The 18,145-nt window shown below is 36.3% G+C and overlaps 1 protein-coding gene, 1 long non-coding RNA gene and 1 pseudogene across 12 annotated transcripts; all 3 read right to left on the bottom strand.

Moving 5' to 3' along the window:
* Positions 1 to 99: 99 nt before the first annotated feature.
* LOC112707560 (uncharacterized) lies at positions 100 to 9,186 on the bottom strand. 11 transcript variants are annotated; one of them, XR_011864865.1, is made up of 9 exons: positions 8,405 to 9,186; positions 7,314 to 7,481; positions 7,118 to 7,216; positions 6,817 to 6,915; positions 5,208 to 5,339; positions 4,736 to 4,873; positions 2,990 to 3,062; positions 2,331 to 2,507; positions 100 to 562 (listed from the first exon to the last, which is right to left on the bottom strand). XR_011864865.1 is itself a non-coding variant. In XM_025759339.3 (8 exons), exons 1-8 carry the CDS (start codon positions 8,903 to 8,905, stop codon positions 194 to 196), a joined length of 1,701 nt encoding a protein of 566 aa, XP_025615124.1. In that variant the 5' UTR covers positions 8,906 to 9,186; the 3' UTR covers positions 100 to 193. The 11 variants fall into 11 exon arrangements, 8 of the variants coding, with proteins under 8 accessions (XP_025615124.1, XP_025615125.1, XP_025615127.1 ...); XR_011864866.1 differs by lacking the exon at positions 2,990 to 3,062 and having other exon boundaries at positions 2,331 to 2,502; XM_025759339.3 differs by lacking the exon at positions 2,990 to 3,062 and having other exon boundaries at positions 4,736 to 4,891.
* A 111-nt stretch (positions 9,187 to 9,297) lies between these two features.
* Positions 9,298 to 14,889, bottom strand: LOC112705383 (mediator of RNA polymerase II transcription subunit 33A-like; annotated as a pseudogene).
* Positions 10,560 to 12,848, bottom strand: LOC140174616 (uncharacterized). The gene is made up of 3 exons (XR_011864353.1): positions 12,707 to 12,848; positions 12,560 to 12,614; positions 10,560 to 10,630 (listed from the first exon to the last, which is right to left on the bottom strand). It is a non-coding gene; the product is annotated as an uncharacterized lncRNA (long non-coding RNA).
* Positions 14,890 to 18,145: the final 3,256 nt, after the last annotated feature.

Here is an 18,145-nt window from a genome sequence, read left to right as displayed (position 1 = left end):
TAAAGCGTTTTGGCATGGAGTGAACATTCATAACTACCAGATCGAATAGGTGGCCACTATGTGCAGTAAGAAAAAAGATGCCAAAGAAAAAGGGAAAAAGAGTGCAAATCAGGCATATGTACAGTTATATTGCTTGGGAAAATGATACGAATACAGTTACATTAGTAACAATAGGTTAATCCATACTTCCTGGTCAAATTCCTATCCCACAATATTTTGACCATAATATACTACCGCCACTACAAAGCAGCAAACCACCAGCCTCAATTCTGTTTTTTAGTATCACCCTATCAACCAACAAACTCTCCGTTGGAGATTGATAACTGTATTCACGAATGTCATGATAACCTGATCTCATATTTGGTGACTTTAATACATTCTTTTCAAACATCTTTATGTATTGTTGGATGTCATCTGCCAATCCAGAACTCTCAGGTGATTTCTGTGAAAATGAGAAGCGAGATTTGCAACTTGATTCCGGGGAGCCAGCAGTATCAATGACGGTACATAGTTGTGAAACGTCATAGTTTCTACTAATCAATTGTCCATGAGAAGCTGATTCCTGTGTCATGTGTAAAAGTTTCTTTTAGGAACGTGTTTGGACACCACATAATATCTAATAGTAATAATGTCCAGAAAGTTCACACAAATGACCCTAATCAATTGCACTTAGTTTGTGGAAAAAGTAAATGTAGAAGACAATTCCACTGCTAAACAACTTTTGCACTTAGAATTTTGCCCCAAAGAAAAATAAATCCTAGTGATAGAATGGAGGGGTAGTAATAGAGTAACAAGAAGGATCAACAAATTTTGTTTACCAATTTGGAAAAGGTATACAATAGGGTGTGGTGTCAAGAGAAGTCTTATGAAAGATTTTGAAAAAGAAGAGAGGAAGGATTGCATAATATATTTGTATAATTAAGGATATATAAGATAAAGTTACATCTAGTGTGAAAACTCAAGTGATGTAATAGAGGAATTTTTCATTGGTATAGGACTACAAAAGAGTCGTGTCTCTAAATTCACATCTGTTCACATTGGCTTTGGAACTGCTTTCGGAACATATCTAAGAACCAGTCCTAAGGTGCATATTTTTTTGCCAATGATATCGTCCTTGTGAGGAGAAAATTTAGAAGTTCGTACGTAAGCGGTAGTAAAACAACACATGGAAGTAAGTTCGGGACAAGGAGGGAAAACACTAACGCAAATGGAAATTGGAGAAAGCATCCTACCACAAGAGAATTAAATATCTTGAGTTTATTATACAAGATAATAGAGAAATCAAGGATATAGAACATAGGATTCAAATGGGCTGGTCAAAGTGGTGAAGTACGTTTGGTTGAAGGATAAATTTTATCGCACTGTCATTAGACCAGCTATGTTATATGGAAGAGATTGTTGGGACGGCAAAAGATAAGCATGGACATAAACTTAGTGTGGTAGAGATGAGAATGCTTAGATGGATGAGCAGCCAAACATGTATGGACAAAATAAGAAACCACAATATAAGAGAAAATGTTGGAGAAGCACTTATAATGGTTTGGACATGCGGAAGAAGATCATAAGGGTGCATTAGATGGAGGATAGACAGGTGACGAAAGGTAAAGTAAGACCCAAAAAGACCATACACGAGGTGGTAAAAGGATACTTCTTTGTAAATGATCTCACTGCAAACATGATACATGTGAGAGCACAATAATACCGTTTGATTCATGTAGTCGACCCCATCTAGTGGGATAAGTGGGATAAGGTTTTGTTGTTGTATAGATAAACAAGACTAAAGCCCAAACCAAACAGTTACACAAGAATCAACCTGGCGTAACTTACCTGCGATGAACTTTAAGGACATGAACGGGGAGAACTCTATCAAAAACGACTAACCCCAAACTAAGAGTATACCTCTGTTTGCACAACCCGCACACTCATGGCTCACCTATTAGTTTCCTTGTAAATGTGTCTTAACAATAACAGAACAATTCATGTTCATATATTGCCTAACCCCCCAATTGGGAGGTGCAATCACAAGCTACCCTTTTAAACTAATGAGAGCACTAAAACAGACTTGTCTCAAATTAAAGAAAATTTCTCGTTATAAATATGAAATAATTACATTGATATTATTTATTTGTGTACTCTAATTAAAAGAATCAAGCTTAAAAAAAGTATTATATTTTCTCTTTTTGATGGAATGATTCAGTATATAAGAAAATAGTTTCTATTAGAGAATTTGTTAACCGATTCAGAAAAGAATTATGCAGTGAAACAAATCAAGAGGGGACTGTTTTTATTGAAGAAGCTACTGATGAAATAGAAACTAAAGGATGACTTGCCTGGAGTAAACATTCATAACTATCAGATGGAATAGGGGGCCCCACGGAAGTGACGGGAGGATCATCTTGTGATGAGAAGTCTGAACTATCAAATGTTGATAGCGAAACACACTCATCAAAATAAGCCTTTGCATCTTCTGCAAGACGTTTTGACATCCGCCTTCTTTCTATGCTATTCTGTCACCAACTTACCATATTAAACAATGCAATATCAAAAAAAAAAATTAAACAAAAGCACCATATCAAAGGCATTAATTCACAATCCCAAAAATCTATCACAACCACTACAACATTATCTTCACCCATTTCAGAGAGCAACCTGATTAATTAGTTAAATAAAAAATGCTTAGCATCAAGTCACATGTATCCAACAAGCAAATGTTTGACTCAGATGTGTCATTCATGTTTGAAGTTCACATGTATGGAAATCTTGTATTCAAAATTAATTAGTAAGTGTTGAGATTATAGTATGATTTGATAAGATTCCTTCATATATCAATTATAGATATAGACACAAATGGTCAGCAGCTTCAATAACATGTAAGCTATCAAACCACCAACTGACCCTTTTGTCCACTCCCCATGAGTTTCTAAAAGAATAAGGAAGCTCGGATGGTATTCCTTTTTTATATCTATAATCAGGGATGGAAAGGCTTTACCACCAGCCCCTCTGTGATTCCATGCTAAAATTTGCTTATTAGTTGTGTGCCTTGTTGTGGCAGTCAATGGAACCTGCAATTTTGGATAATTGACGGTCTTTTAAAACTTTCTCATAAATGATGTATTCAACACATGATTTAGCTCAGAAATTGCCATCCCATAAGCAAACAGATAAGGATATGACAAATTTAGTTACCCAGGCAGATGCTTTTGTAGTAGAGTTGAAATTGATTTTGCAGGCAGACATGCTAGAGAATGTGAAAACAAAGTTAGATAACTTGTACATGGTGCTGGTTCTATGTGCAATACTGCAATGCACTCGCAATTCGACCATTATCCGTGATCAGATCCTAACTGATCAGACGGTTCCTAATATGGAAGATTTGATTACTCACCTTCTCAGACTTCCTCCACCCAAAATCTATTCATCTTCAAATTTAGTAGAACCAACTACCATGGTGACTTTGTGGTGGATGATTTGTGGAGATCGAAGAGGACATGATGGTTGAGGGGGCTGTGGACGCAAACGATTTGTGGTTGCTAATGCTCCTACTGCAAACGACCATGGTATACCTAGGACACATGTTATTCTTTCATGAATTTCTCGAGAAAGCAATGAATGTTGTTCAGACAAGACTCCATCATGCGGAAGAGAAAAAGATTGAGGTTCGTTCTGGCAAATAGCATATTGCTACTTCTAAAGCAAAATTCCAAGAGCACATTCAATTAAGGGCAGGAAACAGGATCAATCTCCTATCTTGCAACAGTAATAAACCAAGTTCTAGGATAATTGATTTCTGTGCCTCTGACCACATGGCTGCTAGTGAATCCCTTTCCTCTCTCTTTCTACACCTGTCTTACCAACATTTATCACTTTAACAGATGGTTATGGAGTTATTGCCAAAGAACCCGGCCATGTTTCGCTTATTGAACCCATGTCTTTATAAATAATTTTATACGTGACTCTACTTCAGGCTTCAAGTATTTTGTTACTTTCATCTACATTTTATCCAGTTGTACTTGGTTATTTTTAATAAAAGAATGTTCATAACTTTTTCTATATTTACTTCTGTCGCCACTGAAATTTAAACATAATCTGGCAATACCGTTAAGGTTCTCCGCAGTGACAATGCCAAAGAATATTTACTTCTGTTCTCACTAGGTTTGTAAATTTTAATGATCAATTGGCTAATATTCTTATAAAATCTTAGAGGTCCTCGTACCGACTACATTTGTAACAAGCTTGGTGCATCTGATGCATATGCTCCAGCTTCAGGCGGAGTGTTGAGAATATAGTATGATTTGATACGATTCTTCATATATCAATTATAGATATGTAGATATTTGTAGATATCAATTAGGACTTGTTTTCTTATATTAGAGATTGCCATTATGCAAAAAGTGTATATATGAGGACCATAGGCTAAAGAGGTTTTCCTCAAGCATTCACAGAAGATTACTCCTTCAAGTATAACAAAATGTCAAACATCTGTCTATTAATTAAACCCAACCCCCCCCCCCCCCCAAAACCAAAAAAAAAAAAGAAAAAGAAACATAATTAAAGGATGAAGCATATGCTTGATATAGGTTTTAAAACAAGACAATCATCAAGCTTTCACACTAGTACTTTCTGCTTTTGGAAAGCTTTCCTCTCTAGATACGTATTTGTAAAGAATACAGATCCATGTACAACATAAAACATACTATGGAAAGGTGCATAAAAAAAATAATATAAAAGAACATACCTTTCTTGTTGGATGAGACTTCTGCACATTAGGGGTCTTTGGATAAGGTAAAACTTCTTTCAAGATTCTGTCCAGTTCCTGTCCACAATGTTCTTCAACAGCCAGGTTTGCTCTAAGATTTCTAGCTCGCTCCTGGGACTGCATGTATGACAAGGTCTACTAAATAGAGTTCATGTGAGGAGAAAGGAGAGTAGAATGCAGATAGAGAATACAACTGAACAAGGACGAATGTACATAGCAGCATCACCAGGAGAAAGAATCGGCTTCTTTTGAGAATTTCCATTAAAGCATAAAAGGAAATTTTAAAATGAGAGAGAAAAAAACAAAAAATCATATATCATCAATAATAAGAATCATCCACAATAGGGAAAATCAAAACTTTTAGAAATACAGGGCAAGGGCTTGCTCTAGTTTCTTGGAGGGGGAAGGAGCTAACCGTACTATATGTACAAACCATAAAGGGGATAATCACCTCTTCAAGCTTTTGGGCATACTCTCTTCTGATCTCAAAAACCAATTCTTCCGCATCCGGGTTTACCAAGCAAGGAGGAATATCAGCTATGTTGGTAACAGCAATAGCAGTGGCATTACTCCTTTGGATAGCCTAAATTTCCAAAAAGCCGAAAGCAGGTTGGCATTAAACATACTTTTGCAATAATTGTAGTGATTTAAAAGTTGGACAAACATGCATTAACATTTCAATAAGAGTCAACTATTTAGATGTTATGATGCACAACCAGAAATGCCTAGTAGACATGAAACAGTAATCAAGGAATAAATTGAGCAAGTCTCGTGAGAAATAAAATAAATTTAACAGGTTGAAGGGTTTTTGCTCAAGTGCTTATAGATGAAAGGGTTTTTGCTCAAGTGCTTATAGATGAAAGCTTTATGAACATTTCTCTTACCCAGCCCTATGGTGGAAAGAGGTGGAAAGTTACCAAGGGAATTGTACCAGCTGTTGAAGCTGGAAAGTGTGACCTGCACACATAACAAGGGGCATTGGTAGTGCTGGTAGTCAGTTAGTACCTAAATGGAAGTAGAGTCTGATGGCTTTGGCAGAATTTTAGTAGGAAAGATGGTAAGAGATTTGCAGTCCAACAAAGAACCAATGGTGTTTCCTTTTATCTAGTGTTTCCTTTCTATTTCTGAACATTGAAGGTAGTGAGAATGAAAAATTAATGTGATATACTGTTTTCATATTAATATCATTTTCAAGCGGGAAGATTCTAAAAGTTTGTGAAAGGAGGTACAAGAGGAAGTAAAAGGGGGATTCAGTGGGAAAAGAAACAGATGCGTCATAGATAAGGGTAGCATTTCAGGAGAATAATCCTATGTTCGTGGATTTGGATCCTCTAAAGTTTGAATTTCACTTTAGAGAGTAAAGTGTGATCTTCTACCCTTGAATAGTTTCTCTTTCATATTTATTCTTGGTCCCACCTATGAAATCAATGGTGAGAGATCACACTTTACTCTCTAAAGTGAAATTCAAACTTTAGAGAATCCAAATCCTACGTTCGTACATGGCCGCATCGGGTCATGACAGGTTGCCAATATGGCGAGGCAGCTATAAGGAAATAGAATGGAGCAAAGCATGACAAAGCTATCACTTTTGTGGAAGCAAGATTTTTTGCAAGTGTTTGAAAGAGCTTGTGATGAAAGTCAAAGGAGAGCATTTGTGATGTTCTCAACCAAGAATGCCATTACCACCTTCTTTAGTGAAAAACTGAATGAAGTAAAGCAGAAGTCTTCCACATAGAACAAGCAAATATATGCAGTTGTTACAAGTTTTATGCTAATGGTAAAAGTTTATCCTCTAAAGAAAGAGTTTGCAATTCATTCAGATCATAAAGTTCTTAAATGCATCTAGAAAACAAAACTTATGATGAGAGGAAGAATACAAAGATTTAAGATAACATGAGATCATGCCTGCAATAAACAAGAAATGACAGAAGACAAAAATGTATGCAAATTTCACATAAAGTTGCATAATGTATCAATATTGCTTAAATAAATTCAACGTTTCAAATAGAACCAGCAGACTTATAGTCGGTATGGACAAATCAGGATATCATGAAATTTACACTCTCAAGATCAGTCTGAATCTCAGAAATAGCACGCCTCACTTCAGAGCGAACTGTCTCGTATACATCACTGGTTACCAGCGGACCTCCTTGTACTGACTGCAGGAGCATAGAACAACCAAAATTGTACAAAAGTTATCAGTAAGGAAGAACTAGTATCTCTTCTTAGCATGAGTTCAGATCTTCTAGACATAGGACATATGCATCTATAACAATAAAGATGAAGGTTTTCTTCTCTTTGTTTTCAGGCAGACATGAACATGGATAACTAGGAAAGAGTAGAAAATTTCCTATCACACACCATCTTTTCACTAACAGCTTTGATAATTTTCACATCAGATCCATATCCAGAGCTCACCATAGAAACTGCATCTGCACACCTCTGAGTTTCCAAGCTAGACTGCCATACAAACATAATAATTAATCAGCACTGAACAATAAGATAACACCTCCTCATCTTGGCATCACATATACAACAGCAAGGGTGGAAAAAATACCAAAGTTGCAGCAAAAGAGTCAGAAACCTTGGTAGATGAATGCTGACTAGACCACCTGCGCAGATCTCTCACTTGATCCACCATACCACTATCACTTCCAAACAAACCACCTTTTCTATTACTCTCAACAAACCTCAGATCACTGCTATCTAAAGCATCAGTTTCGCTCTACACAAAAAACAGATGCAAATAAGTCTACTTCCTTTCATATCCTTCTTCCATATCCCACATGGGTGCAGGAAAACGGTAAAATAAAATAAAGCAAATAACATTAACCTCCCTTGAAGTCCAGTGAAATTCAATGTGAATCCCATTTTTAAAAAATATATATTGAACTCCCAAAAAATTCCGGTATAAACAACATCCATCTATTTTATAAAATTTGACATTATACACCATATGAAAATAACATTAACCTTCCCTGAAAAGAGATTTTTAAGTAAGGCCGGTGTAACCTAAACAAAAAGAGGCAGCAACAACAATGAAACAGTTAAGCCTAGTAACCTTGTCCCACTAGGTAGTTTGAGTTACATAGATCAAAAAGCTAAAAAGCGCGAAGGTGCCCTATTATATATCATATCTAACTTTTAACCATATATATATAAAATCTCATTTAATACATCTCCCTCTGTCTTTAGCTACAAAAATGCCTACCATTTAATCCACTTTCCCTAAAATGAGTAAAATCGAACCTCCAACTGGCGAAATCTCTCTCTAAAATAATTCCTAATCCTATATAGTGTAGTTTAACGTGTCCACACATCCATCTAAGCATCTTTGTCTCCACAACATTAAGCTTATGTTGGTGTTTCCCTCTTACCACCAACAATCCAACATTCAGTCGTAAAATTTACCATTAAGATTTCCCGGTACCCTTTCGGTTACGGATAAAACCTGAAGCACTCCTCCATTTCAATCACCCGGCTTGTACCCTATGATTTACATATCCCTCAGCCTGCCCATCATTTTGATTCAAATGATTCAACACATGTTGCTCTATTGGATTTGATTACATGATAAAAGAGCTTTAGAACTATAGTAGTAGATTCCAGATTCACAGCCACTCCACTCCAACAAAATAATTGCATTACCTCAGAAGTTGAATAACTCCATGGCCGCCTCGAAGCCGGACATTGAGAAGCCGATCGAGTGCGGCGACCCGCATCCGATCTCGACAAGCTCCGACCCGTTGATGAGGACCACGACCCTCCTTTGGCATCAACATTTCGCGTCACGTGACGGCCACGTGCACCGAAGGCCTTGTTATTGGGATCGGAAGCAGATGGTGTGGGTCTGTCGAAATCGGAGGCTTCTAGAAGAACTGAGCTGGGCGGCGGTTGGGCGTCGTCGTTACCGGACGGTAATGAAGGGGTGGCGCTGCAGAAGAGAGGGTTGTCTCTCTTGTTGAGGAATTCAGTGGAAATGTCCGAACTGCCCCTGGAAAACGCGCTTACGCTCCTTGACCTTCGAATGGGGGCTTTGGTTCGTGATTCCTGGCGGGAGGATCTGGCAGAAGTTGCGGAGATGGAATTTGAATGGTTTTGGTTTCGGTTTCCTCTTCTGGAGGATGATTTGAATGCTGCAACGGCCATGAGAGACACAGAGAGATAATGCACCGAAAAGAAGAGCAAAATCTTATTTTATTCTTCCATTTTTTGTTTTGAAGGCCTTCTTAGCAGGGTTTAAGGAATAAATTTTCATAATAGTCCTAAAATTCGTGTAAATATTTAATGTAGTTTTTTAAGATTTCAATTTTTTTATTAAGATCTCAATATTTTTATATTAGTCCTTAAGATAGAATTTGGAATATTTATAGTGGTTTTCAGACATATTTTTAGTGATGAGTCATCATTGGAATATTTACATAGTGTTATTTTTGTCAGGCTAAATGACTCCAACTACTAGCTTAATTGGCACATTTTCAATTTATACCCACATTGATCCTTCTCTCTATATTTAATCCTAAATTCCAAAATCCAAATTCCTAATCTTTTTCTCCGATAGCTCCCAGTAGCTGAATCACAAACCCAAACACATAAGCTCGCCAAGTAGCTGAATCACATCCGAGCGATATCTTACCATCAAGTGCACTTGCCAGAAACTCTATATGGATGCCTAATATGTGTGGACGTCGCTTTGAAGCAGATGAAGATAAATCAACCCCCAGGCAAAAGCCCCACAAAGTACTGCAAAGTAAGCAAGTGCATATCCACCAAGCATTGCAGCCATTCTATCTGATTTCTCTTCCATCTGAGATCGGTGAACAGATATAAATCATGAAGGAAGAGTTTCTTTCATTAGTAGTTGAACCAGTATTAACCCTCCTGATAACCACACTAGAGAAGCTGCTAGGGAAGCTGCAAGCTTCAGTTGGATCATTGATGCAGCAAATGAAACCTGTCCATATTTTGTGCCACCTTTGGTTACTTTCAACTTTTCTAATTTTTTCTTTGGAAGGCCACTGGATACAATTTCCTTCACCGAGTGCATCAAGATTGAGAGAATCTCTTTAGACACGTAGATAGAGAATTTCAGGAGCTACATGGCAAATCCCTCCACATAAATGGGATTTAAATGCATGGCCAAGGAGAGCTCCAACACTACCATTGGATGATAAAGGATAGCTGTTCATACCAAGGGTAACTGTGAAGCAGCTTTTAAGGAGTTGGACAACTGCGTCAGTGTTATGGAGGAAAACAGTTCTTAATGCTGAGAAGATAAGGAAGTCAGTCTATAACACCCTACCACACTGAGCTTTACGCTTAAGCTGTAAAATAGAGGTGGTGTGGTATTACGACCTCTAAAACATAATGTATACATATAACATCAGAAAGGTTTATAATATACAAGGAGTCTTGAAGAATAGATGAAACAAAAGTCGCGAAATAAAAGCGCAATGCTCAAGAAACGAGTTAACTTGCGTGCGAAGAAAACTATAACTATCTAACATAAGATAAAAAAAAAGTAGGAATAGGGTGCCAAAGATACAAAATAACAAGCCCTTAACTCAGCCTGCGAAGTCAAGGCTGGCCGAAAAAAATTTACACACACACACACACACACACATATATATATATATATATATATATATATATATATATATATATATATATATATATATATATATACATATCCAAAATCCAAATGTACATAAACAAAATCCTGTCTCTCCATAAACCTCTAAGAGGATCAAAAAGTACAAGTTATGCAGAGAGAAAACTAAGTACGTATATATACATCACTATACAACAAAATAACCTGATGACCACTTCGCTTCTGGAGCTCAGACGCCTAAGGAGGTGCCTCTCGACCTGCATCTGAAAAACAACAACATAGTATGGGGTGAGAACCAGAGGTTCTCAGTATGGTAAGGTGTCACACATATAATATATAAGGTCCTGGGAATGCCAGAGGCAATCCTAGAACGCCGATACTCAGGTTATAAAGCTTAAAGTATTAAACAGAAGCCATAAAAGGTGGTTTTCTAAGAATATCTAAGCCTAACTTAACTTAATCTTAAGTCTAAGTCCCATACTGCCATTCCTCCATACCCCCACCTCCGTCAGTATTTCACAGACAGATAAACAGATAAAGGCAAGCACAAGAAAGTTACAAATACTGCAGATGCACAAACAAGTAATTCAAGTAGTATGCATATGATGCATGCCTGTCCTATGGCTGATGAGGCTCATCTATCGATTATCCAGCTAACCTGACAAGTCCGAAAACCTTAGACTGTCCCTCGACATGCATCCCCAAGAGTCTATGCATAGCTTTTTCTCAAATAATCAATATTACTCAATCGGGGTTAACATTCCCGGGAATTTATAAGGCCCAGTCACCCTTACGTCGTAGGGTCAACAGAGTATCGAGTTTTTAACCTAGTACACGTGGTGGCAAGCCACGGTACTTTACCCAGGGAATCTCGTATCTCAAACCATTTAATCATTCAGGCCAAATATCATACATGAACATTCATTTAATTATCAAGCTAAGTATCATATGTGATTATCCATAACATTTCATAATCAATTCATCACTTTTCAGCTTTACTTCATCTCCAAGTTATCCCCACTTCCTAGCTTCATCTGATTATCAGGTTTAATATTACTGTCTAGGGCTAAAGGAATGAAAATAGAGGTTTAGAAGCTTGAAGTGCGGTTTAAAATTCTAAAAAACCATGTTTGCTGAAATAGGGGCCACGTGTACGCGTGGCTCACGCATGCGCATGGTCGCGCGCGTGTCCCCTTGTCATGCGTACTCGTAGGTGAGTATCTCATGTCACGCATACGCGTGAGCCATGCCTACGCGTGGATATCCATGCTGGCTCATTACGCGTACGCATAGGGCTTTTCGTGTACGCACAGTCAAATTGCATGCCACGCGTATGCGTGGACGTGCGTCTTTCCAAAAAAATTAGATCAACCAGAGAGCTGCATAAACAAGGAAAACTCACCTGCATAATTACATATTACACTCCAAAACTTCCGACGAGCATAACTTGATCGTTTTAAATTATTTTTCTTCCGTTCTTCAAACGGCATAAACTTCACGAAACCAATTTTCACTTTAAAACAAGTCGGAAACAAATTGAAGGTCCTGAAGCAAAGTTATGCCTCGCCGAAGTTCGGCCAAAAACCAACTTTTACTAAATTCTTCAAACCTTATTTTCATTCAAGATTTTCCATTCCATGCATTACCAAACCTATCAACACCAACACAATACACCAATAACAATACTCAAATAAACTCTACTCACCTCATCAACCACCATTTAATAATATTACACAATTTCATGTCCATCATGCTTCCTTCAATACACTTGTAACCATATGATCAATAATTTAAATCACCAACACAATCTCCACCACATAATCAAATCACCAAACCAAAGCAAACATGTTCATCAATCAAATTACTAAAACATTAATTATACACATGCATTCCAACTTATCCTATGGTCATCTAGTCTAAGTTTTCACAAAACATTATATATTAAATGCAAGAAACCTAAACCATACCTTGGCCGATTTCCATGTAGCGACCAAAGCAATTTAATTAAAACCAAGACAACCCCTCAAAAGCTCAATAAACTCTAGGCTCAACTTCCTCCAAATTCCAATATTTACAATTTCAAGCTCCAATTATTTATTCACAACCTAATACATATTTATAACATATATATACTCAATTTAATTTCCAAAACACAAATTCAGAATATTTAGATAGAATTATTATATCCTCACCTTACCAAAGCTTCACATAAGCAAGAGTGAACATTTTTCTCAAACTAATTAGATCCTAAAACATCAAAGAGTAAATAAATTCAATATCTCCACTTAATTTTTCCAAAATTGGGGGAAGAGGTGGCTGAGAACAATAAAGCAAGTTACCTATGAAATTGTTTCAGTAGAAACGTAGAGCTCGACGTGGTGGTCGAGTGACCACAAACGGTGCGGCAATCGAAGCTCGAACAGAGGAGTTACGTCAGTTGGAATTCACCGTAAGGGTTACGGGATTCTTTCTTTCCTTTCCCCTGTGTGCTTCAACGCTGCTAAAATGGGGAAGAGAAGGACGTGGGTTCATTTAAAAGGCTGGCCCGGTTGGGCCCACGTTTGGTTTGGACCCAGTTCAACCGGTTCGGCCCGTTCGATCCAATGTTGGACTGATTTCTTCAAAATTAGTGTCAAAATTCTTGTTTCGATGAGCTCTATCCTAATTTAATATAATTTTTACATTTCTAATTTTCTTTATTAAAAATTAATTTATCGACTAATTATCAAGGTTGCGAAAATCGAACCGGTCATCAAACCGGTCAAGTAACTGGTTCAATGGTTTAATAGTTCAACCGTGGTTGAACCGGTTTAGTTAAATATAGAATGAAATTAAAAAAAATTCAATACATAATCATAGTTCACAGAATTCATATGGCATTCAAGTATTCAAGAGAGCAGAATTGAAGAAATAAAAAAATTGAACATTGCAGAATTGAAAAACCCAGAATCCAGACCAATATATCAACTCATAATTCATAGTTCATAGAATTCATATGGCATTCAAGTATTCAACAGAGCAGAATTGAACATTGGAGAATTGAACTAATGGAGATTGAAAAACCCAAAATTGAAAAACCCATAATTGAAGAACCCAGAATTGAAAAATCCAGAATTGAAGAACCCAGAATTGAATAGATTCAAATTTTTGAACATTGCAGAATTGAAAAACCCAGAATTCAGACCAATATATTTCATCATATGGCATTCAAGTATTCAACAGAGCAGAATTGAAGAAATCAAAAAATGAAAAACAAAATTATTCAAGTATTCATTATTGAACAGAGCAGAATTCAAGTATTCAAATTCAAGCTACAACAAATTTATTCACATTTGATTAATCATATAAAAAACAAAATAAAAAAATTAAAAAAATTAAAAAAACAAGAAGAACAGAAGAACTGAAGTCTGAGGAAGTGAGGAACACAAAGCCAGAACCAAAAATGAAAAGTTGAAAACAATGCCAGAAAGTAGAAACCCAGAACTTACCCGCGACGTGAGTGACCCGCGACGTGAATGACCCACAACCTGAGTGAGCAGCGACGGTGACTGGCCCTAGCGCCGGCGTCGGTTTGGATTCACGGAGGTTGTTCTTCGATGGGGAGCGGGAGTGTTCTTACCTCTTGGCTTCTTAGTTCTTGGCGAATGAGGAGCGCTGCTGGAATCTGGAGCTTGGTGGGCGGTGGCAATGGTGGCCTTGGTGGATGAGGGGAGAAGAAAGGGGAGGAGGCTGGGAGCTTCGGGGGTTTGGTGGGTGGCTGATTGATTAGGGTTAGGTTGGTTAAGGTTAGTGGTTAACGCGTTCCCCTTTTTTTTAAAAAAAAAAATAGACAAAACGACGTCGTTTGGCTTCTGAATTTCCAAACCATTGAACTGCAAAAAAACCGGACGGTTCTTCCGGTTCGTCGGTTAACCACCAGTTCGACCGGTTTTTTTCCCGGTTCTTTGCCATTCGGTTTTGGAGGTTACCCGGACCGGCTAGGTAACCGGTTCCCGGTTTTTCCAGTTGAACCGGCCGGTCCGGTCGGTTTTCAGAACCATGCTAATTATTTACTAATTTAACGGGGTTTACACAGTCCAACATTTTGCCGTTTGTGTCCATAAATAACCCACAATTAGCATGCAAGGCCATGGACAACTTGCAGCAAGGGACTCGAGTGTTGGGCAACTAAATTAAGAAAATGTTCCGTAACTCTGTCTAGTTTGTAGGTAGTAAGGCTCACAAAGACAGCCAAGGGCAATGGAAGCATGGCAGGAAAGCTTCCTCCTGCAAGAAGATTAGGGATTTGAATTTTGGAATTTAGGGTTAAATATAGAAGAAGGGACCAATGTGTATAAATTGAAAACGTTCCAGCTAAGCTAGCCATTGGAGCCAGCCAGCATGCCGAAACGATGCCACGTAAGCACTTCGGTGATGACCCATCACCAGAAATATGTTCAGGGGCCACTATGAGTGCCCGGAGCTCTATCTGGAAAACTAATATAGGAAAATTGGGATCTTGAGGACTACAATAAGTATTCATGTGAATCTCAAGGACTATTATGGGAATTTACTCAGGGTTCAAGTGTTCAACTTAGAACATGGACGCTTTTTATTTTTGTTATTAGACTTCAGACAGAGTTTTAAAAGAGTTTATGTATTTTTTTCGTGTAATTACTCTGTCGGTCCTTTTAGTTTCACTGAATTTTCAATTAGGTTTTTATACTTTTTTTTTCGATATCCCTATACCATATTAGATTTTGTAATTAAGTTTCTACCGTGACAAAAACGATAGAATTAACAGAATATTATGTTAAACAAACTGAATATGTCTAACACTTTACTGAATATTCTGTATAATTTAATATAATATTCCGTTAATTTCAACGTTTTTGTCACGGTAGGCACTTACTTACAAAATTTGATATAGTATAAAGATTTAATTGAAAAGGAAAAAAATATAGAGACCTAATTAAAAATTTGGTGAAATTATAAGGACTGAAAGAATAATTAAACCATTTTTTATGTGGAAAAAAACTTTTTAAACACAAATTTGAGAGTTAGATTTGAGTTTCTTATTTTAAATGTGTAAATTAGAGGGTTCGATTTGCTTCACGATAGAAAAAAATTATTTCAACATAAATTGAAAAGTCCGATTTGTATATTATAAAATCTAATTCTCAGATTTTTTTCTATTTCTCCAAATTTGAGGGTTCAATTTGTTACTTAAAATTAAAAAAAAAATCATATTACAGAAAACGGATATGCTACACATCCATGTAATTTTTCATTCAAGTCCATCCAAGCTGGCCCAACACAAAAAAAAAACTCAATTTCATTAAATGAGCGTGTATTCACGTTCCCAAACCCCCCCCAAAACGTTTAACATTCATTCGTGCCTTCATTATGAAACAGCGTTCCTTCTTCAACATCAAAACCGCGACTGGAGAAGTTTAAATTTCTATCAAAATCTCTCAAACCTCCATTGTGTTCTCTACGGAAACTGCTCCTACTCCAAAATCGCCTCAAGCTTTCGAAAAGAAGAAAAAAAACAAACAAAAACAAGAACAGAGACTCCGCAAGGTATGAGGAGAAAAACTATCGTTATTATGTTCATTTAATTTCTCTCAAAACTCGCATTTCTCCTAGTTTGATTTAAGGTTTAGTGGATTGTGTTACTTCGTTTAGTAGATCGGCTTATTCTAAATCCATTTTTATTGTGTAACTAGGGCATACGAATAGAAAATGTGTTGTTATTTTCTTTCTGTGATATATTGATCGGTTCATTGGTGTTGGTCATTTTGATTCACTTGATTGTTAGTGTGTTTAGTTGAGTCATTGTGCATGCAGAAATATTTTTCTTAATGATTAAATATTTTCCACGTTTTATTCATCACATGAATGTTGTTCGGTTCAGTGGAGTTGCTCATTTTGATTCACTTGATTGTTAGTGTGTTCATTGAGTCCTTGTGCATGCAGAAATATTTTTCTTGATGATTGAATGTTTATCACGTTTTATTTAGGACGTGAATGTTGTTCGGTTCAGTAGAGTTGCTCATTTTGATTCACTTGATTGTTAATGTATTCAGTTGAGTCCTTGTGCATGCACAAATATTTTTCTTCATGATTGAATGTTTGTTACATTTTATTCAGCACATGAATGTTGTTCAATTCATTGGTGTTAGTCATTTTAATTCACTTGATTGTTAGTGTGTTTAGTTGAGTCATTGTGCATGCAAAAATATTTTTCTTGATGATTAAATCTTTATCACGTTTTATTCAGCACATGAATGTTGTTCGATTCAGTGGAGTTGCTCATTTTGATTCACTTGATTAAAATGTGCATGCTTGTGCTTGTCAGTATATTGAGTGAATTATTGACCAAATTTTTTTGTCCTTACAGCAAAAATGAATAAGACAATGGTGACAAAGAAGGAGAAGTCATGCTATAACGTAAGCATATGTACAAAATGAGAGACAAAGTGATTTGGGCATCTAAAGCAATAAGACTCCCAAAACTATCTGCTACCCTCTCCAGCCCTTGTTGTAAATTCACATCTGGAGATTTAGATAGTAAATAGGATATACCTTATTTGATTGATTGTAATTAACACTATTTTGTTTAACTTGTTTAAAAAAGCAAACATTGTTTCTTTGAATGTATATATGTGAATATTAATGTAAAGGTTATTGGAAATCTAATGTTAATGTATATATTTGATTTAAGATAGATTAGTCCTTGTCTTGTCAGTCTGAGATGTTAATGTATATATCTGTTGGAATTGTCTAGCTGCTGTTTTGTTTCAGGTTCACAGTGAATGGAAATCAGGGCATTTACCAAACATTAATAGCCATAAAAACCCAAATGAACCGAAATTAACACACTGGATGGACCGAAAAAGTGCATATATCACTATTAAAAAAATATTTCTATCAGTATTCAGTTTCAAAACAGCTTTCTGCATAATGAAACGAACACGTTATTAAGGTGAATCAACTGTATAGTACTAAATGAATGGAACAGTATTCATTATATAAAATCAAATTCAAAAGAACTTTCTGCATAATGAACTGAAGACGTTATTAAGCTTAATCAACTGTATAGTACTAAATGAATGGAACATTATCCATTATATAAATCAAATTCAAAACACTTGTGCCTACAATTTTGAGGTTATAAATTCAATTCAATTCAGAACATCTGCGTACATTCAATTCAATTCAATTTAGCAATTGCATTTCATTCAGTTCAAAAAATCTAAAAGAGTGCTTAGATGGACTTTGAGAGAAATAAATGTATGAATCTAATACAAAAGACTGGACCTTTAAAATTTCATCTGGAGATGTTAAAGAATTTTACTTATTGGGAAGCCTGGAAAAGAATATCAACATAACAAAATTCAATGAGAATAATGTGGCACAACTCATAGAAACTAATTACTTTGATGCCCTTGCTCCTTGTGTGCATATAACAGAGATTATTTGCAATAAACTAGTGAATCACTTGGAATGGAGACTTGGGAGAAAAGATATATATTTGCAATAAACAATTTTCTGTATAACGAACCGAACACGTCATTGTGGTGAAATAATCGTATAATACTAAATGAATCGAACATTATTCATTATATAAAATCAAATTCAAACAACTTTCTGCATAATGAACCTAACACGTCATTATGATTGACAACGATTTGGATGATTACCAGTTAGGTTTGATAATTATGATTGATAGCCAAGTTGTAGAATTTTCATTTCTAGTAATATAATATCCTTTTTGCTTCTATTTTTTTGTGTCA

This window comes from Arachis hypogaea, chromosome 8 (assembly GCF_003086295.3).
Source record: "Arachis hypogaea cultivar Tifrunner chromosome 8, arahy.Tifrunner.gnm2.J5K5, whole genome shotgun sequence".
Lineage (NCBI taxonomy): Eukaryota > Viridiplantae > Streptophyta > Magnoliopsida > Fabales > Fabaceae > Arachis > Arachis hypogaea.
Note: the sequence above shows the minus strand (reverse complement) of the source record. Positions and strands in the feature narration are given on the sequence as shown.

Bases quoted from the DNA above. Each gene is read 5' to 3' on its own strand.
- LOC112707560 (XM_025759339.3), bottom strand. From the start codon at position 8,905: ATGGCCGTTGCAGCATTCAAATCATCCTCCAGAAGAGGAAACCGAAAC. The intron at 4,892-5,207 runs GTGATTATCCCC...TCTATTTAGTAG, and splicing joins ATGCCCAAAAGCTTGAAGAG to ACCTTGTCATACATGCAGTC. The intron at 2,508-4,735 runs GTATGTTCTTTT...AGTTGGTGACAG, and splicing joins AGTCTCATCCAACAAGAAAG to AATAGCATAGAAAGAAGGCG.